Raw genomic sequence first — 22,623 nt, 5'->3', positions numbered from 1 at the left:
TATTAATGAATATAGATTTAGATTAGATTTAGATTTTAGATTGGCACCATCCTGATGCAACGTTTCTTAATTTTACATGATTCTTATGTGTGCATCAATTAAAATTGCCATAATAGTTCATGTCTACTTAAAAGAGTAGAGTGGGAAAATCATATTCATTTCTGTGAATATTTGCAGCATGGTAGAAAATTTATTTAAAGGGCACACAGACATCCACAAATACAGCGAACATAAGAACGAATGACAGCCATTTTCCCTACTTTGCATTGTTATCTTAAATGTTCTTCCTGCTTTCTGTGTGAATGGGATCCTGGGGGCTTGTTTGGCAGTCTTGGATGGCTACGATTGTCAGGGCTGCCCTTACGCTACGCTGCGTCTTGCTTGCTGCTGGAAGTCTGCCATAGGAAGGGGGGGGAACTGCAGGTGGAAAGAGCAGGAGAGTTGCCAGGGGAGACCATGAGGACATGAAACCAAGCCTCGGACCGTCCTGGGAGAAACACCACCAGCTTCAAGGACAAGGAAGGAGTGCTGGCTGCAGAGACAGGGAATGTTTCCCAAAACAATTTGTTTTTATTTGTTTGTTTGTAAATTATATCGGCACCTATTTGCATATAGTGACTCTAGGCAGCTTACAAGTATATATACATATATATATATATATATATATATATATACATACATATATACATATACATATACATATACATATACATATACATATACATATACATATACATATACATATACATATACATATACATATACATATACATATACATATACATATACATATACATATACATATACATATACATATACATATACATCATATACATATACATATACATATACATATACATATACATATACATATACATATACATATACATATACATATACATATACATATACATATACATATACATATACATATACATATACATATACATATACATATACATATACATATACATATACATATACATATACATATACATATACATATATATATATATATATATAAACATATTGTATGTATGTATGTATGTATGTATATGAAAAGATGAAAAAACGATTTAAAAATTGTACAGTTATCTATTTAGAATAAATTTAGAAGAAGAAGAGGTTAAAGAAACAATGATAAGATAGGCAAAAAACTTTAGATATACAATAGAACTAGAAAAATGACAACAACTATGGGAAAGGAATTATAAATTGACAATGGCGACAGCATATAAAGAGAGTTTATATAAAATGTTTTATAGATGGCACATGACACCTGAAAGTTTAGCAAAAATATTTAAGGACAGATCAGCTAAATGTTGGAAATGTCACCAATTGCCAGGAACGTATTATCATATGTGGTGGATGTATAGGGATGAAAAAAGCTATTGGGTTAAAATACAAACATGGTTAGAAAAAATGAAACATAAACCCATAGATTTTAAGCCAGAGGTATTTTTATTGGGTGTTCTACCAGAGAAATACAGTAAAGAAGATTCATATTTGATTGTACAAATAATAATAGCAGCTAGAATTGTATTTGCACAAAACTGGAAAGCAGACAAAATCCCATCGGAAGGGGAGGCAATAAAGAAGATATTAGACTGTGCAGAAATGAATAGGTTGACATTGAGAATAAAGGTCAAGGAGGAATCAGTGCACTGCAGGACATGGGGGCGATCTTATGAGTGGCTTGAAAAAAGATATAAATAGAAATAAAAAGGAACAGAACATGAAATAAATATCTCAGTCAACACATGATTAAAATAGGGGGAGGGGAAATAAGAATGTATATTTAAGAATGAATTTGAAAGGAAAAATAAAAAAAACTTTTTACCAAAAAATTAATAATTGCTTCTATCCAAGAAGATTTAAAATAGTCTTTCTGGTGATTTCCTCCAACATGCCAGCATAAGGAGACTTGGCAGACCGCCATTCATTGAGATGTGGGCAGGTGGAAGAAGTGATGAGCCAGGGTTTTTAATTGAAAAAAAAAATTAAATAAGAAGTTGAATCAATTCCTCCTCCTCCTCCCTACCCCCCTTTTATTGATCAGGACCTTAGATGTTCTTCCAAGTCCTCAATGGGACTATGTCTACCCAAAGGGAAGCATGCAGTAGAGCACCTAAGAGTTCTGCCTTGGGGCCAGTACTCTTCCACATCTTCATAAATGGTTTAGATGAGAGAAACTCATGAAATTTCCAGATGACACCAAACTGAAATGAATTATGAACCCTTTGCAAGATGGGCTCAAGATCCAGAAGGATTCTGCCTCGGCTTTTATATAAATGAAAAAAAGACATCGACTTCTGAAACATTTTATCTGATCTATTCATGCAGAAAATGGGGTTGTTTCCATTCCCATCCAGAGGCCTATGAGCAGTTTGAATATATTTAAATTAAAACTGAGTTGACTTTTGTTTGAAAAATGAGTTCTAAATTGGCATTCTGGTGGAACCATTGAATCACTAGGTCAAATAGTTGTTTCAATTATACACATTAAAGTTGTGGCTAATAGATATATTCTTCTGTCTCATGAACATTCTCACCTGTTTCAACTTTCTGCAGTTTATAAAAACTGATACTATATCCCAAAAAATAAATTGCAGCCTTTTGTTTCACCCAACCTGTTTCTCTTGTCAGCATATTTTTGCTCACCTGCATTCCATTCTATGCCCAACCCGTCCCTCTCTCTCTTTCTCACTAACTTCAAACATTTTATGCCCACTCCCCCCTCCTAAGTGTCTTTAAACTTATTTTATGGCCATTGCTTGAACATGAAGTCCATATTAGATTCACTATAAGTTATAGACAAAACTAATTCACAAATGAAAACATAACATTATGGAGACCACTGTCCATTTGAAGTATTAATTTGGGGATAGTAGATCCATAGGGATTTTTAGTGCTTCTGGAATTGGGAATGAGCCACCATTGGCTTCTTTCATGTTGGTAAAATCCATTGCCTTGTTCCCCAAAACAGGTGGATTCCTTGTTCATCTCAAGTCTTAAAATTTGCTCTAGGAAGTGAACAGAAGGAGGACCTCTCCTCATTGCGTGAAGTTTGATTTCTTTGCTCTCTTTCTAGGCTAGAGGTATCAAACTCAATTTCACTGAGGGACTCATCATCATCATGGTTGCCCTCAAAGGGCCAGTTGCATGTAAGACTATGACTCACAGTGACCAGGTGGGCTTGGCTGGGTGTCATAGCCGGGTCATAGCTGTGACTAGGTGGGTGTTGCTGGTGGTCGTGGTCACCTCAACACTGCTCACTGGATACAGCTGATTCGGGACAGCTGGGTCAGGATGGAACAAGTTGCACCAGCTAACTTGACATGGGGACAATTTGGTGCCCCACAAGCACCTTGGCTCCCCAAACGCTTGCACGTGCACACACACACACAGACACACACATCGCATTCTACATTTGGTGACTTTTATCCACAGAGGAAGGAGGGAGCCTTCTCCCCAAGCCCAGGCATGAGTGACAATTTGCAAGCTCAGATGTGGATAAAAGTCCCCAAGCTTGGAATGGAGTGTGTGTGTGTGTGTGCATTTTTCTTCCAATCTCAGACATCGCTGTGTTTCCCTGTCCAGTGCCCCTCAAAAAGCAAAGCAGGAGATGGAGGACGCTGCTGCGTGTGGAAGCATGGAGGAGAAAGTTTGCAGGAAGCAGTTTCCTCTGAGTCCAACTTCTGCCTTGAGAGTTCTCTGGGGAGCAAGAGGAGGCAGGGGAGGAGCATTTCCTGGTCCTGCACGAGGGAAGCTGGCCATTCCCAAAAGGGAAACCCCGTTTCAATCGTGTATATTAAGGATGCTGGCTTGTTGGGACTTAGGTTCCAGCCGTGAGAACCAAGAAGACTTCAGCAGGTATTTATCAGAACCAAAAGACTTCATTGGATGATGTGACTTGGTCTAATAAATTCTAGGAAAAAAAGCCAAGCAGCAGATTTCTGAGCACCTAGAAATCAACAAACCCTCTATTAACATTCTAAAACCAACAACAATAGTAGTAACAGTCCTAGAATAAGATCTAATTTCCTTATGAACAGCTGAATTTTGAATTTTTTTCCTAAAGGTCTGGCATAATGGAACCACCTGGAATTTGGAAGGAAGGTTGAGAACCATCATGAACCTGCTTTCTTCCTCAGGTGGAGAAAGTACCTTTGTCAGTCCTACCTCAAGTTCTCACCTGGATTTGTAAGTGATGAATCTCCTATGGTAGATTCTGAAGCAACCAGTACTTTCATAGACGTTGCAATTGCTGATGGTCATATTATCCTTTTGTATTCTGGCAAATCTGTCGTGGTCAAACAGACCATCAAGTGGAGACGTTTCATTTCAGGACCAATCAATAGTTTGGTTACTATTCCCTTCTCTGTAGGGAATAATAGCTATCATTTCTCAGGTTTGTCTGCCATCAAATTGAGGGTCTCAGGAATCATTTGATATGATCCAAATTCTTTGAACATATGTTTTATAAACCAATTTAAGAATCACAGACCAATTAAAAAAAACCTTATGCCAATGTATTTATTTTGGTTCCCTTCTAACAATGTTGTTAAATACTAGGTTTTGTTAAATGTAATTAACATTTTCTAATATTCGGCTACTGATATATTTCTACAATTCATCATCAAAATTTTGACAGCTGTTAATAGATTTGAGGATAGAACTAGAATTATGCAAAGAAAATCTAGAGTCCGTTTTTATTTTGGATGCTTACCTTCCTGTTCTTTATTTTTAAGTGGTGATGTAATTCAAGCATCTGAATAAAACAATGAAAGAAAAGAAAGGGCTGCAGAAAATGTCACCAATATATGCACATTTACAGATAATACTAAATATTGAAGATAAAGCTACTAAAACCTGTTCATTATTGGATTGAAAACCAAACACTATTTTTTCTACACTGCACGAAGAGAGCTTTGTATAGGGTGATTCCTGACATGCAGTAACCTCCAGTCATATTAATATAAGTGTCAGGGGTGTCTTATCATTCCTTTCCCTTTTTCAGTCATTGCTTTAAAAAGGCTCTTATACTGGGGGGGGGGGGGGAAAGCAATGGAATTTATTATCGTTTTTTCTAATTGAAATTAGTAGGTCCACAGCAATTTCAAATGAGTATTAAAACATAATTAACCCACATAGGATTATTAGCCTTGCTGAGGCTAAGATGATACTTAGGGAAGCCTGCCAAAATTCTGTGATGGGCTGCATCAACAGACTGATAGCATCAAGAACACGAGAAGTGCTAATACCGCTTAATATTGAACAATGAGGCCACACTTGGAATTCTGCATGCAGTTATGGTCAAAAAAGAGGTGCTGAAACTCTAGAAAAAATTCAGAGAAGAGCAACTAAGAAGATAAAAGGCCTGCAGGGTAAATCACACGAGGAACATTTAAGGGAATTAAATATGTCTCGCCTAAGAAAGAAAAGGATTGGGATGACATGATAGCTGTTTCCCAGTACTTCAGGAGACTGTCACAGGGAAGAGGGGAAGGATTTATTCTCCAAAGTACTAGAGAGCAGGACAAGAAGCAGTGGATAGAAGAAGCTCCTTAAAGAGAGATCTAACCTGGAACTAAGGGGAAACTTTCTGAGAATAATCAATCAGTGGAACAACTGGCCTTCCTGAGTTATGGATGCAGAATCCCTGGAGGTTTTCCAGAAAAGATTGGACAGACATTTGTCCAGGATGATATAAGGCCTCCAGAGTTGGGCAACATCTCCAAGGTCCCTTCCTTCCCTATAATTCTATGATTCCTCAAACATATCTATGACAAATGGCAATGATAATATTGATTATAGTATGTATTTTCCTAGATACAGCACAATAGAAAAGAAAGAACTGGAGAAAATCACAAAATACAAGATCTGCAAATAGAAGTAGAATGACTGTTACAAAAGAAAGCAAAGATAGTGCCAATAATTAGAGCCGTGGTGGCGCAGTGGTTAGAGTGCAGTATTGCAGGCTACTTCTGCTGACTGCCGGTTGCCAGCAGTTTGGCAGATGGAATCTTACCAGGCTCAGGGTTGACTCAGCCTTCCATCCTTCCGAGGTCAGTCAAACGAGGACCCAGATTGTTGGGGGCAATAGGATGACTCTGTAAAACCACTTAGAGAGGGCTGTGAAGCGGTATATAAGTACTATTGCTAATTATAGGCAGTAGATAAAATGCCAAAACCCAGTCAAAACATCTGACTGACTGTGCAACCAAAGATAATAATCCCCTCTGTGGGTTATAGATGAGGGGCTTGTGATGCTCTGATGAGGTTGAGATCTAAGCTGACAGAAGGGTCATCCGTGCCCAACACATTTTAGTGGAAAAGCTTAGTAAGTGGAAGAGTAAGTGTATCCTTATGTGGTGAGAAAGAAGAAAAAGAATCCTATACTGGATTGGTTACCATCAGGACCACATCAGATGTTAGAGTTCCTGGACATCTGTCAACAAGAGGACAACAGGACTTGGAAGCTATGACTGGGCAATCTTAACCCTAACTCTAACCAGAGCGTAGCCCTCTTAAGGTTAGGGGAAGAACTACAGACAAGAGACAAATATACTGTGTTTTAAAATCATGCCATTATGGACGGCTACTGTAAATGAAGACCAACAAAGCAAAGATACTTTAAGCAAATATTTGAACAGTAGAGAAAAGTATTCCTAGTAGAAAGATTGGCAGCATGGAAAGTATTGTTCCCAAAACCCGCCATCTAAAATGAAGGATGTGAATAAGGTGCTTGGAAGGATGAAAGTAACATTTATCAAAGAGACTAATCAGTCTCTTACACTACAGTAGTGGTGGTTACAGAAAAACAGGGTATCAAAATTTGAAAACTTAAAGTACAACCATATTCAGTCCCAACTTGGAAGATCAGACTGGAGGCCAAGATAAAGAAATCAAGATCAGATGCAAGTAATTTAAAGAACATGAAAGAGTAAAAATTGAAGAAAGTGAGGATCAAGACAAGCTGAAAGAGAGAATATTGGCTTAGCACTAGAAAAATTGAAGAACCTCGGAAATCATAAAGCAACAAGTAACAGCAATACCAAAGAAAATTGAATGTTATGAGGCAGAAATCATCCAATTCAAGCAAAACCAGCTGTTTCAATCAGACTAGAGACAATTCTACCAAAGTATATATGGTAATCAGAAGTGGGTTGCTCCCGGTACGCACCGGGACGGGTGTACAGGTAGCGGAAATTGGCCTATTGAAATGCTAACTGAAGCAACTGCAGAGTAAGGATATTTTTAAAATTTCTCATAACAATTTATGAAGTGCTATCAAGTCAAGAGGGATGTTGGAGTCCTAGTAGACAATCACTTAAATGCACCAGTGTGCTGCAGCTGCCAAAAAGCTAGGCTGAATTAACAGATGGATAGAATCACCATCCCTTGAAGTGTTAGTACCACTTATAATGCCTTGGTAAGTCCTCGCTTGCAATATTGCATCCAGTTTTCATTGCCACAAGATAAAAAGATAGAGACTCTAGAAAGACTGCAAAGAAGAGCAACAAGGATGATTAGGGGACTGGAGGCGAAAAGATATGAAGAAGGGTATGTCTAGTTTAATGAAAAGAAGGTCTTCTAGGTGACATGAAAGGAGTCTTCCAATATCTCAGGAGCTTCCACAAAGAAGAGAGGTTCAACCTATTCTCCAAGGCACCTGAGGGGAGGATAAGAAGCAATGGTTGGAAACTAATCAAGGAGAGAACTAACCTAGAACTAAGGAGAAATTTCCTGACAGTGAGGATGATAAGCTTGCCTTCAGAAGTTGTGGGTTCTCCATCACTGGAGACCGGACAGCTATTTGTCTGAGAATGTATAGGGTCTCCTGCTTGATCAGGGGGTCAGACTAGAAGACCTCCATTTGCTCTTAGCAAGCAGACAAAGAGATTTTCTCCCAAACTATCTCCACCCTAGCCTGGCCCCACAAACCTTCCAAGAAGGCAACCAATGGCTGCTGTAATTGAGTCCATCCACCTCCTCTTCGCTTTCCTTTTATGAAATATGCAAACATGGTTTTAATTTTACATGTTCTTCATACATGGATGTCTTTTTTGTACTGGTATTTTATTTAAATTCACCCATTTTTGCATTTTATGAGGGTGAGAATGAGGCCAATAGGAAAACTACAGGAAAATATGATTTTTTTCCCTGATTTTTTCCCCTGAATGTCTTCATTCATTCATTTTGCTGATACTAATTTGGAAATGTTTCACAAGCAAAATGAAAAGGTAAGAAAGGCAGCAGTTTTTTGAGATTTTAGGGGGAAAATAAGGGACAGAACTTGTAACAGTGCAATTGTTTTGAATTAATTTATGTCTATTGCCATCTAGTGGCCAAAGGCGTTAACATTCTTTTAAAAAGTTTTTATTTGTATATTTTATATATTTTTACATATAGACAAACAAGACACGTAACATAAAAACATCTTCCATTACACACAGTGTGTCGATTGGTTACAAGGTTTTTGTGCATCCTTTCCATAATCATCCCTTAAACTTTATATAAAGTCACATATTGTCAATCAAGTGTATTTGTATACATTATTATTATTATAGTACTTGATTTGTTTAAGCATCACTATTATTTCTTCATTTCAAGAACTTCATTATTTCTTCAACTTACCAAACCCAGAAATGTATATAACAGGTTAAGAATGCAAATTAAAATACGCAAACATAAGGTAAGAGAACACCTGTCAGTTCTAGATGTATTCAACTCGTCAAATTCATCTACTTTAGTGTAATGAAGCAAGTTGTCCCCATTCCAGTTTTGGATGGATGGAGTCGATGAGATTATGGAAAAGAGAAAGATGAGAATGGATTTGGCATATTGCTTCATGTTCCTTTTCTGTGCCCTGCATAATGCTGGTTATTCTCAAAAGGAACAAAACGGTGGGTATTTTTATACAGCATAAAGTGAAGTCATTTGCAACTATTGTTTAAACATGAGGTTGATTTGGGGAGGTTTTCAAATAGGCTGGGCAACCATGGGATTGGGTCAGCATAAGACTCCTGCCTTGAGAAGGGAGTTGGACTATGATTCTATGAAGAATTGTAGATACTGTAACTAAAAAAGCTCCTCAAATAAATTAATTCAGTACTTGGATGCTACCACAAAAAGGTTTTCTTACACATCATCAAGTCTACTTTGGCATTATGCAAAACAGACAAATATGGCTCTAAAGATTATTATTTTATGTACGGAACAAATCTTTCACAGTTGTAAAAGTTATTAGCAGTATTTCGAATTGCCCTCAACTCATGCAGTTTTCTTGGCCGTCATGTGGAAGTGGATTTGGTTACTTTATTCAGGGAATGTGTGTGTGTGTTTTTAAATCCTCCATATGCTGTAACTAAATCATCACTTACGGAGCTGGCACAAGGAAAAACAAACAAACATCTGAATGAACTGCTTGCAAAAATATGAAGATAAACCAAATGAGAGCAAAGATTGCATTCTAGCATCTGGATATTTAGATGTATTGGTTTTAGAAAGATGATTTTCTAATTTTTAAAATAATGATTTTTATTTTATATTGCTTATGATGTAACAATATCGCAACCTTCCAATGGGAAGGAAAATGAATCAACATTTCTCCTATTAAGGGGGGGAAAAAACCCTAATGCAGTGTTTCTCAACCTTGGCGACTTTAAGTCCTGTGGACTTCAACTCCCAGAATTCCCCCAGCCAGCAGAGCTGGCTGGGGGAATTCTGGGAGTTGAAGTCCACAGGACTTAAAGTCGCCAAGGTTGAGAAACACTGCCCTAAGGGATCGCGGGTGAAGACTGACGTATCCGGATGAGCATTAAAAACCTATTTGCTTTTCTATAGGAGGGGACTTCGGGCAGAGGAGCAGCGGAGAAGGGCTCGAGAGCCGCCCTGATAACGGACGGAGACCGCGTCGAAGCGGCCAAACTGGCGCTTCGCTATCAAACTGCCGCCCAATGAAAAGCCTCCCATCGGGCTCCGGCCACAGAGGTAGCGGGGAGAGAGCGGCGCCGACCTCAGTGCCCCGTCAATCATCCCGTTAGCGGAAGTTCGCTGACAGCGCGAATCCCGGCAAAGAAGGGGCGGGCGGTTTCCAGGGGCAACGCGAGGACGCGCCGGAGGCAAGATGGAGGAGGCGACGACGACGGAGGAGACCTTCTGCCTGCAGCGTATCCTTCCTTCGCTCCCTCCCTCCCTCCTCCGGCCGCCGCGGAGGGCTCGGGGGTGGTGGTGGGGGGGGGGGGGCGCCGCCTCAGTGGGTTTGCAGGAGACCCGGGACCCCGAATCGCGCTCTTTGCCTTGAGAAATCTGAGGAAACCCGAGAGGCGATTTCCAGTTGAAGGGATGAAACCTCCGCTGTGGGCGGCTCCATTGGGCGCCTCTGAGGCAGAGAGATCCTCAGCCTAATTAGACTGCGCTCTTTGTCTCTTCAGGCAATATACTTCCCTAAGGTGGTAAAAGAAGGGTAATATCCAAATATTATGTATGTATGTATGTATATTATATTTGGATATTACCCTTACCTTTCTTTTATTTAATTTACATACATACATACATGTATTTTGTGCTGATAAATAATTGGGGGATAGATTTTATTAGATTTTTTATTTAGCATTTATAGGCCGCCCTTTTCCCTGAGGGGACTCAGGGCGGCTTACAATAATAAGGGAAGGGGAGTGAAGACAAATATAGGAAAAAAAATGTGAAATAACTAAAAAATACTAAAACACAACATTCACTCAACATTCGGGCGGGGTGAGAGTAATCCTATCCCCAGGCCTGACGGGATAGCCAGATCTTGAGGGCTGTGCGGAAGGCCTGGACTGTGGTCAGGGTACGAATCTCCACGGGGAGATTGTTCCATAGTGTCGGAGCCGCAACTGAGAAGGCTCTCCTCCGAGTAGTCGCCAGTCGGCACTGACTGGCGGATGGAATACGGAGGAGGCCCGCTCTATGCGATCTGATGGGACGCAGGGAGGTAATTGGCAGAAGGCGGTCTCTCAAGTACTCAGATCCACTACCATGGAGCGCTTTATGGGTGGTAAGTAAGACCTTGAAGTGCACCCGGAGATCTACAGGCAGCCAGCGCAGCTGATACCAATTGTGATACCAATTGTGACACACACACACACACACACACACACACACACACATATATCTATATATATGAATGATATTTGGATATTACCCTTCATATGTATGTATGTATGTATGTATGTATGTATGTCAGTGACGTGCGGTGACGGTTACTGTTGGTGAGGCAAGACCGCAGCAGTGGCGAGAAGCAACGTCCCCGGCACTGTGTCCAACATGCGTCTCGCATTTATGGCGGACATCTCCCTATACTGTTTAGGGAGAAGAAGGATTGGACCCTTTGTCTATGCGTTGACTTTCATGGGCTTAATTAAAACGTTTACCATTCTCCCTTATGAAAGACAGGCTGCCCCATTTGGCCAAAGGAAAGGTCTTCGCCAGGTTGGATTTGCAGGAGGCCTTCTATCGAGGGGGGGTCAAAGCAGGGGATGAGTGGGAAACTGCTTTCAATCGCCCTTAGGACGCTCCCAGTTCCAGGTTCTCCCTTTTGGACGGCAAGGAGCCCCTGCCGTGTTTATGCTGCTGATGAAAAGTGCTGCAGGAATCCCTGCACAAGGATGACACGTTGGATGACATCTTAATCTGTACTGAGACAATGGCAGAACATGTAAGAGTGGTCAGAGCTGTACTCAAGAAGCTTTGAGTGACCAAACTTTATGCCAAGCTGTCCAAATGCAAATTCCACCAGAGTAAAATCAGCTGTCTGGACTACCATATCTCCCGTAAAAGAAAAGATTTGGATAAAGCCAGGGAAGCATACATGAACCAGGCTGATAAAAAGAGCACCAAGACAAAGGATTTTAAGGTGGGAGACAAGGTCTTATCTTTCTACCAAATTCCTACAATCTAGACAACCGTCAAAAAAAGTGTGGCCGAAATACATTGGACCTTTCCCATTCAAGAGAATGATTAACCCAGGAACTGTAGAATTTGAGCGGCCAAAATGCTCAGACGTTTACACCCGGGATTGCATTGTAGTCTATTGAAACCAGAAACCACATCTTCCCTGTGTCCCAAATGGCAATCACCTCCTGACCCCACTGTGATCAAGGGAGAGCAGAACTTTGAAGTCAAAGATATTTGGGATTCTCACATACATTGGGGGAAAACTCAATATTTGGTAGCCTGGAAAGACTTTTCCCCCTTAGAAACTCAATGGGTCGATTGCCAACATATTAAAGCCCCGAAACTGCTTAAAAATGCCATGATTGATACCCAGATAAGCCACATTGAACTGTTTGCTAATCGAGAAATTGTGTTTATCTCTTTCTCCCCCGTGTCTTTTTTCTTTTGCAGGACTAACTTCTCTTTCAAGGTGCGGAGGGGGGGGGGGATGTAGAATGACAGCTCTGCCTGGCTCAGCTTGCGGGTGGGGCTCACAGGCATCCTGCCATCAAAAGGGAGAGGAGGGAATGAAAGGGGGAAGGATGAATGTGCAATAAAGTTTTGTGTGTATGTGATAGGAAATTGGAAGGGGGGGAATGACAAGTGATACGAACCAGAGTAGCTGGATCCTCTTTATGCCGGCATCCCATGGCCAGGCAGCCTGAGAAATATGCAGATTGTCCCCCAATATTTCAGAGTTCTCAAAACATATTGGCAAGCTCTGGTTGGTTGGAAACGGAGTGGGCACTGGGGGAAGGGTGTGCGGGAGGCAAACTATCCCTTATTTTTGTATACAGCAAGTGTGGTAACTTCAGAGCTGGCTTGACTACTACAACCAACACTCTTAGTAAAATAACTCTTTGCTTTAACGAAATGGAGCCAAAGGCTTTTCTTTCCTAAGGGATCGGACAGCTGCAGGCCTGACATGTGACCAGTGTGACCTTGTAAATTTGTCTCGATTCGTGTCACTCTCAGGCACTCTTCTTGATCCAAGCTGACTCATTCCGCACAACCCCTCTTGCACACCTCTGGAAACCTTCCTGATCCATGCTGCCCTTGCTTCCACAACCCTCCCTGACTTACTTGAAATCTGGCTCAGACCCACAAACCTTTTCCAACTCACGTGGTACCTCTTGTGCACCTCCACATATATTGTAACTTGCATCCCTCTGCATCCTTACTCTTTTCTCCACCCAGCAGCAACAGCTTATTTGCCTATTGCCTTTGGATTTGCAATTTCCTGCTGGCTTCCCCATTGCTTTCTCTTTACAAGCTTCTCACAAATGAAGTCTGCAGGAATTCTAAGGAGAGAGGGAGGGGGATAAAGGGAGGAAGGGAGGAAGGGAGAGGGGGAAAGTGACTGGAAGGGAAGGAAGGAAGGAAGAGAGAGAAGGAGGCAGGAAGGGAAGGAAGGACGATGGAGCGAGGGAGGGAGGAATTATGAAGAAAATCTTAAATACTAAAATTAACAATGGAACTATTTCATTAATTTTAAAAGTATAGTTTTTTAAAATCATGAAAAATAATCGCAGGAGCATGTCGTTGTTGAATAATTACAGCTAAACCATGAGAGTATAAAGCATAGTGGAGATGAGAATAGAATCTAATTCAGTATTTCTGGCAAAGATTTTAAATGTTTGAATTAAAACTGATATGTTCATAAATTACGGTTAGGATTAATTTTATTTTATTATTAAATTTCTTTGCCACCCATCTCAACAGAATGAGCAGCTAAATTGTTTCTAGTATTAGTAGTCAAATATTTATACAAAATGAATACATTGCCCTAAAATAGCACTCAATACGCAAATCAGGTATAATATTAAATCATGTTGTAACCAATACAATTTCATATTGTAGACTTAACTAAACATGCAGAGGTTACAATAACTGAAAGTTCTGAAGATGACTATCAATATGAAGAGGTAAGAACCTAAACCAGCACTTTATGTTCCAATCCATTCTCTGATCTTGCTGTCTGATCTTGGTAAAATAATAGTAAATAGGCCTCCCTCTCTATATAAAATTAGTATTATTAGAATTAACAATTTAGTAATCTTCAACCTTATAAGCTGGAGGACAACAAATGGAAAAACATCAGCTGGTATAACTTATTAAAATGTCATTATTACCAATACTTTTGTTTTATTTTTTAATAACATATAATAGTAAATTATTGAGAAATTTTAATTTGTTGCAAAAAATTATTAATTTGCTTATATGTGAAGATAAGCTAATGAGAATTCAAGGATGCTACATGCAAGCTGGAAAATTTGTCAATTCACCACCTTGAATCCTATTACCAAACCATATAAATGAAATTTTAGTATCACTATCTAAACTAGAATTATTTAACTCTGAAACTGGAGCAGTTTAATATGAATGGAAAGGAAAATAGACCTTTTCGCTAATGGAAAAACAAATTGTGGAATAAAATTAGAAAAAGCATGAACCATGAGGTCTTCCTGTTAGAATAGTAATTGGGCATGAGAATTTTGATTAGATGCATCATATTTCATAACCCAGGACCAATATAAAATGGACAGGCTTGTTTCTTTTTATAGAATTCCATTTTCCCCCACAGCAATTTGGCCTTCATAATGAAAGTCAAGCAATCACCTTGGTTTCAGGGTCTACAAATTAAAGACTTCCAAAGTTGGAATAAATAAGAAATTTTCAGTGTTTGCTCAACAGAAAGCTATTATTCATGTGCCAATAATAAAAATTAAATTATATGACAAGAAAGACATGTTCAAGGGTAAATCTAATTTTATCAAATTCATGGGAAAACATAGTAGAAAGAAATTCTCAATCTGTTAAAAATCAGTAAAAATGCACTCAATGAAGAAAATAATGATGTAAGCCAGAAAAACATAATTCATTGTGGTATTTTACTTTAGCATGTTTGAATCATATTTTTCAATTGCAAAATTCAAATGCTGAGAATATCAAGCTTGCAGAGCTATTCATATACAAACAATTGCTGGGTAGCTACTATGAATTTAATTTCTCATATAGCATGGAAAAATCCAATTTCAACCTGTATGATAATTAGTTTTAAAAGATTCTAAAAGAACTCAAACTTTCTCAAAATTATGTTGATCATGATTTTTTAGAAAAGTCAAGGTTGACAGGTCAAAAGGTCAATTCATGTGTTTTGAGTTTTGAATCAAAAAGGCTCCCTTCAGAATGCTTAATTAGAATATTCTAAATTGGCTATGTTTCATACAAAACTGGAAAACTCAAGGGGTCCTTTTTCCTATACGGAATAGTGTTTTTCATGTTCAAATTCAAGGAGTTTTGTTTTAAATGGCTTGTGATTGGGAACATTAGGAACTGGAAACATTGGGGATTCCTGCTCTCTTATTTTCATCCTTAGGCCATAAACAGTGGGAAGGCATGGCATAGTCATTATTGCTTGCCATGCAAAGTGCAGACAGCTTGGTCAGGATTTTTCCTTTTTAAAACAATATGCAGCCTAAAAGCTGTCAGAAAGAACCTATTCAAAAAGAAAAACAACATTGGCTTTAACAAGCAACTTAAATCCTCGACTTCAGTAAAAGCATTCACAAACAGCAGACTCCAAAACTCATTAAATAAATCCAAGTATATAAACTTCACATGTTATAGGTAACAGGCAGGTGATACTAGCAATACTTTTTAAAGTTTTTTTTAATAACTTAAATTATGTCTTGCTGCAAAAAAATCTCAATAGCAAAGATGGTTAATTTTTTAATAATACCAAAAATAGTAAAACAAACAATGAGTTTATGGGAAAGGAAAAATATTTACAAGAGTAGAAATACTTTTGGAGTGTTTGGTGGCATCGCTCATTTATTTTTTTTAATTTATTAAAATTTTAGGCTACCCATCTCCCCTTCAAGGTGACCCACTTTCCTTTCATTGCTATGTACAGTATTTTTAAAACTTAAAACAAACTTCTCTCTTATTAACAGTGCAGTTCCAGGGTTGGAATAATTTTTGAAATCTGTTTTAGAGGTCTGAAGTTTCACTGGATTTATTTTTCTGGCAAGTTTCGGCTACTCATCATTTTTTCAGTGACAAAAATAGGCTGCCCAGGTTGCCAAACGCCAACACCTTCTCTTCTACATAACTAAACCGTAAACGCAAAATCTTCCCTGTTTAGAAATGGCTTTCCTGGATTCCAGACAAAGAATCTTCCCTAGCTCAGATATTTATGCCTTACTTGAGCGACATGATATTCTAGCATGCACACAATGGTACCTTCTCTATGTGAGCCCCGTTTTGGCTCTGTCTAAAAGAGTTTGTGATGCTTAATGCTGAAACATTTCCCCTCTTCTCAGTAGCCTATTAATTTTAGATCTATTTATAATTTGACTTAGATTCCAGCAGATGAAGATTTTAGTTTACAGGAAGGTGATGAAGATCTGGCAAAAGCTTTACACACAATGCACGAACAGACTCTTGATGCCCAAATTATGGTAAATATCTTAGATATCATAATATATGCTGTGTTAATTTGCATGAGTTCATAATAAATAAAGTAGTAAAATAATATGAAAGTTTTTTTTATAATAGACTTAAGAAAACAATCAGTTTGCATGAGTTCAACTATTAGACTGGGTCAGATTGCCTAAGACATTAGCATATGGATATTTGATATTACCTCCTTTTTTCTTCAGATGTCTGAATTTCTCAGGGAAATCCATAACAAAATCAATGAAGTGTAATGATAGATTTGTATTCATCAAACCAACACAGACACTTCCTCCATACTCTTACACAAGATCTTTTCTTGTGCAGTCAGGCATAACACAGGTTATGTAGACAGTAAACACAGGGTCAATCAAAATGGACTCAAATGTCTATACACCAATGCACAGAGTATGAGGAATAAACAGGGAGAATTAGAAATATAAGTAAACGAGGGAAGATATGATATTATTGCCATTACAGAAACTTTGTGGGATGAAACACGCAAATGGAACATACAGCTAGAAGGATTTAAATTATTTAAAATAAATAGACCAAATAAAAGAGGAGGTGGAGTTGTACTATATATAAGAAATAACTACATCTCGACAGAAATAGAGCACAACAATGATGAGAACTATCTTGAATGCATTTGGGTCAATATTAAAGGTTGGGGGGGGGTGTGTGACATTGCCATAGGTCTATACGACAGGCCACCAACCAAGCAGAGGAAGTAGATGAATTTTTTGCTAGTCAGTTAACTAAGGTATGTAGGAAGCACACCACAATAGTAATGGGAGATTTTAACTACCCTGACATCAGCTGGGAAACAAACTCTGCACTAAGTGGAAGATCCAACAGGTTCCTAACAAACCTAGCAGACAACTTTGTTTCCTAAAAAGTAGAGAAGGGAACAAGAGGATCAGCCATATTGGACTTAATTCTCACTAACAGAGAGGAAACGATAGAAGGCATTGAAGCCACAGGAACCCTGGGGGCAAGTGATCATGCAATATTGGAATTCAACATTATGCAAACACAAATAGTAGAACAAAGTCAAACTAGAGTCTTGGACTTTAAGAGAACTAATTTCAATAAACTTAGAGAGAGCTTGGGAAGAATTCCATGGATGAGAATCCTCAAGGGGAAAACAATTCAAGAAGCTTGGAAAATTTTGAAAAATGAGATTACAAAAGCCCAGTCTAGCACAATACCAATGAAGAAGAAAAATAAAAGCTCTCAAAAGAAACCAGCATGGCTGCATAAAGAACTCTGACAAACTGAAAGACAAAAATGTTAAGTATAAAAAGTGGAAAGAGGGGCACATAACTAAGGCAGAATATCAGCAAATAACCTGAGCCTGTAAAGATGAAGTGAGGAAAGCTAAGGCTCACAATGAAGAAGGGCTTGCCACAAAAGTACAAAAATTACAAAAAAGCTTCTTCCAACATGTTAAAAACAAGAAAAAAGTTAAGGAAACAATTGGTCCATTGCTGGGAGAAAGTGGCAAGAAGGTGACAAGCAACAGGGAGAAAGCAGAACTATTTAACTCATTTTTTGCACCTTTACACAAAGGGATAAAACAGTCCAACCTATCAAAAACAGCACCACAAAAATCAGATTAGTACACAAGTTTAAATAGGGAAGAAAATAGTAAGTGAGCACCTGTCCACCCTAGACAAGTTCAAATCACCAGGACCGCATGTATTACACCCCAGGGTTCTGAAGGAACTCGTAGACGAGATCTCAGAACCACTGAACTATATCTTTCAGAGATCCTGGAGCACCGGGGAACTGCCAGAGGACTGGAAAAGAGCTGATGTGGTTCCCATCTTCAAAAAGGGGGAAAAATAGATCCAGGAAACTACAGACCTATCAGTCTCACCTCAATACCAGGAAAGATTCTTGAAAAGATAATCAAGCAACGAATTAGCGAACACCTAGAAGTAAACACAGTAATAGCCAAAAACCAACATGGGTTTGTCAAAAACAGATCATGCCAAACTAATCTTATTGCATTCTTTGACAAAGAGACAAAATTAGTGGACCAGAGGAATGCCGTTGATATAGTTTACCTAGACTTCAGTAAGGCATTTGATAAGGTAGACCATAACCTACTACTAGATAAAGTAGAAGAATGTGGGTTGGACAGCATCACCACCAGATGGATTCGTAACTGGCTGACCAACCGCACTCAATGTGTAGTCCTCAATGGAACTGCATCTTCATGGAGGGAAGTATGCAGTGGGGGACCCCAAGGCTCTGTTTTAGGCCCAGGACTCTTCAACACCTTCATCAATGATTTGGATGAGGGAATAAATGGGGAACTCATCAAATTTGCAGATGACACAAAGCTGGCAGGAATAGCCAACACTCCAGAAGACAGGCTCAAGATACAGAAGGATCTTGACAAACTTGAACATTGGGCACTATCTAATAAAATGAAATTCAATATTGAAAAGAGTAAAGTTCTACATTTAGGCAAGAAAAATGAAGTGCACAGGTATAGTATAGGTCATATCTTGCTCAGTAGTAACTGTGAGAATTTAAATATGAGCCAGCCGTGTGTAGCAGCTGCCAAAAAAGTCAACACAGTTCTAGGCTGCATAAACAGAGGGATAGAATCAAGATCACGTGAAGGGTTAATACCACTTTATAAGGCCTTAGTAAGGCCACACTTGGAATCCTGCATTCAGTTTTGGTCACCACGCTGTAGAAAAGATGTGGAGACTCTAGAAAGAGTGCAGAGAAGAGCAACAAAGATGATTAGGGGACTGGAGACTAAAACATATGAAGAACGGTTGCAGGAACTGGGTAGGTCTAGTTTAATGAAAAGAAGGACTAGGGGACACATGATAGCAGTCTTCCAATATCTCAGGGGTTGCCACAAAGAAGAGGGAGTCAAGCTATTCTCCAAGGCACCTGAGGGCAGGACAAGAAGTAATGGGTGGAAACTAATCAAGGAGAGAAGCAACTTAGAACTGTGGAGAAATTTCCTGACAGTTAGGAGAATTAATCAGTGGAACAGAAGTTGCCTCCAGAAGTTGTGAATGCCCCAACACTGGAAGTCTTTAAGAAGATGTTGGATAGCCATTTCTCTGAAACGGTATAGGGTTTCCTGCCTAGGCAGGGGGTTGGACTAGAAGACCTCCAAGGTCCCTTCCAACTCTGCTATTGTATTGTATTTGGGTTGCTAACATTGTGATGGTAGGGGGGAAAAACCATCTAATCTAATTCTTTGTTGTCATCCACAGTAGTATCATATAGGAGAAGAGTCAAAGGAATAAAAAGTGATCCTATTAGAAGGTGAAGAAGGATGGAGAACAATATTTAAAATATTCATATCATAGTATCCAAAATAATTCCTGATGCTGACTACTCTTGGAAAAAGTTAACTTCTAGACTGTTGCACATAGTTGTTAATCACAATTCATTGAGATAGATTCATGAGTATTGTTTATTTATGAAGTTAGTCTAAAAAGCTGCATGATAAAAAATTATCATTATCCTACAATGTACAAAAAAGTAGTCTGTGATTTAAAAAAACATTTTCCTGAAATAAATGATGAGGCAGATGGTGTTTCTAAAATGTCTCCTGAATTTTTCTTTCTAGGCTCAACGGCCAGGCCAGATCACTAAACAATCTTTGTCTGAAACACCTGAAATTGTAGATGACTTTCTTTGTAATTTTTTAATCAGAATGGGAATGAACAGGACATTAGACTGCTTTCAGACTGAATGGTAAATCTTTCTTCATTAAATAGGCGATCTTGTATTTCAAATTACTGTTCTTTTTTGAAATTTGGAATGTTGCTTTTTGTTGCTATGATTTCACGTTGGGGATATTTTTCTGCTTGTGAGTTTTAAGTAAGCCATTAATTAGAATATCAATATTTTAAAATGTCAAGTCAATAAAAAAATCTTTTTAAAGTTCAAGCCGTCATTCCCACTGCTTAAAATTTAGTTCTATTCTTCCATTTTCTAAGATGCATGGTTAATCTGGACTGTAAAGTCTAAAACAATGTTAAGGTAACCCTGTCCATTCAATGCAAGATTGAAAACTGGAACTAATAAAAGTGCTGCTTAGTCTGAAGATTCTCTAAATTGCAGCACCAATCTAATCAGTTTTAGCAGCAAAAACGGCCAGCTGTAATTGAGGGGATGTGAGACATATGAACACTCTGCCTGTACACTGTGCCTATCAAAGGGGAAGAAGAGTGGATAGATGTTAGAGGTTGGGAGATTCAAAAGAGTTTGATGTTAGCAAAGAAAGGATAGCAGAAAGAGGATTGGGAGGATTAAGAACAAAATGCGAGTAACTATAATGTTTGAAGACTTCAGAGAACTCTGTGGGGGGAAGTTGCATTTTCCTCCCTTGAAAAAGGTAAATTGGCATTTGGTGGGTCCAGGACTTTCTATATGGGGAGGAAGAAAAAAGTGGCAGATAAACTTAGTCTGAGTTGTTTCTGAACTTGGGCTCTAGAGAGCAGGTGGGATTCCTGGTGCTCTGTTCGCTTTCTGCTTCAGGGCTGCTTCCCTGACTGAATTGCTCGAAGCTCTGGCTGACAATTTGGTTACCTCTTCATTAGATCTATATTCTTATAGATCTTATAGGGAAGTGGCATGGGGTTGGTTTTGGGCACTGGTGAATTCTTTGTTGAATGAAGGGCTGAATCCACTTGTACTTAAGGATAGTTGAGGTGGCGCAGTGGTTAGAGTGCAGCACTGCAGGCCACTTCAGCTGACTGCAGTTCAGCAGTTCGGCTGTTCAAATCTCACCGGCTCAGGGTTGACTCAGCCTTCCATCCTTCCGAGGTGGGTGAAATGAGGACCCAGACTGTGGGGGCGATATGCTGGCTCTGTAAACCGCTTAGAGAGGGCTGAGAGCCCTATGAAGCGGTATGTAAATCTAACTGCTATTGCTATTGCTATTACTATTGCTAGTCTATTCCCGCTTCAAAAAGCTCTCACTGGACCCAATGGCATTGGACAATTTCAATCCATTTCCAATGTTCCATTTCTTGAGGAGGTTATTGAAAAGGTGGTTGAACTTTGGACGAAACAGATTATCTGGAATAATTTACAATCAGGTTTCAGGCCGATGGATGGTGTTTGTGAATGACTTATGGTGGGATCAGGATGGGGTTGGTGCATCCATTCTGGCCAGTGGTGGGTTTCAGTTTATTTTACTACTGGTTCGCTTGTGCACACATGCGTGCGATGCTTCTGCCTCTGGGCAGGTGGGCAGAGCCTCCTGCCACCGCCACTACTGGTTTGCCCGATCTGGGGCGAACCAGCAGAAGCCCACCTCTCATCCTGGCCTGCTTTTATTTTTTTGGCAGCCATCAATCAGTCCTTTTGGCACTTGGGTTGCTTTTGTCCCTACAGGTAGTCCTCAACTTGCAACCACAACCGAGTCCCAAATTTCCATTGCTAAGCATGACAGTTGTTAAGTGAGGTTTTACCCCACTTTATGACTTTTCTTACCACAGATGTTAAATGAATCACTGCGGTTGTTAAGTTAGTAACATGGTTGTTAAGTGAATCTGGCTTCCCCATTGACTTTGCTTATCAGAAGGTTGCAAAATGTGATGACATAACCCTGGGACATTACAACTGTCATAAACGCATGCCAGTTGCCAAATTTTGAATACGTAACCTTGGGGATGTCATAAGTCACTTTTTTAGTGCTATTGTAACAGTCAATCATGGGTGTAAGTTGAGGACTACCTGGAATTCCTTGGTCCTTTTTGCAATATGCTTTACATGGCTTCCCCTGAAGAGTATTTGGAAGCTGCAACTAGTCTAGAATGGTGTGGGTTGTTAAGGATGCATTTTAATATACCCATGAAACACCGCTGTTTAGCACCCTGCATAAGTGCGAGAATCTATGTGTGATTCAGGGTGCTGGTTATTACCTTTTTTTTTAAATAATTTTTTTATTTTCAGACAAACACAGAAACACAACACATATAATGTAAAAGCCTCTTCAATTACACACAGCGTGTCGATTGGTTACAAAGTCTTTCTGTGCCCTTCCTGTAGTCCTCACTTGAATGTTATCAAAATTCACATATTGACAATCAAAATATCTTTGTATACAATGTTATTATGCTTCCTCCTATTCTAAGTCATTCTATCATTTTAGCATTGATAACATTCTCTAATAGTTTCCAATTCCAT

At 39.1% G+C, this 22,623-nt stretch overlaps 1 protein-coding gene across 2 annotated transcripts in view; it reads left to right on the top strand.

Moving 5' to 3' along the window:
* Positions 1–10,103: 10,103 nt before the first annotated feature.
* SPAG16 (sperm associated antigen 16) overlaps positions 10,104–22,623 on the top strand; it is a 111,369-nt gene continuing 98,849 nt past the window's right edge. For both annotated transcript variants that reach the window (XM_087706286.1, XM_087706292.1), the window contains exons 1-4: positions 10,104–10,175; positions 13,864–13,910; positions 16,350–16,448; positions 20,054–20,181. In XM_087706286.1, coding sequence (XP_087562412.1) covers positions 10,133–10,175; positions 13,864–13,910; positions 16,350–16,448; positions 20,054–20,181 — 317 coding nt within the window. In that variant the 5' untranslated portion in view covers positions 10,104–10,132. The remainder of the gene's footprint in view (positions 10,176–13,863; positions 13,911–16,349; positions 16,449–20,053; positions 20,182–22,623) is intronic.

Source organism: Thamnophis sirtalis, unplaced genomic scaffold (genome assembly GCF_051295495.1).
Source record: "Thamnophis sirtalis isolate CommonGarterSnake01/CBP01778 unplaced genomic scaffold, rThaSir2_p1.2 scaffold_1, whole genome shotgun sequence".
Classification (NCBI taxonomy): Eukaryota; Metazoa; Chordata; class Lepidosauria; order Squamata; family Natricidae; genus Thamnophis; species Thamnophis sirtalis.
The sequence above is the reverse complement of the archived record's forward strand: the minus strand, read 5'-3'. Positions and strand labels throughout refer to the sequence as shown.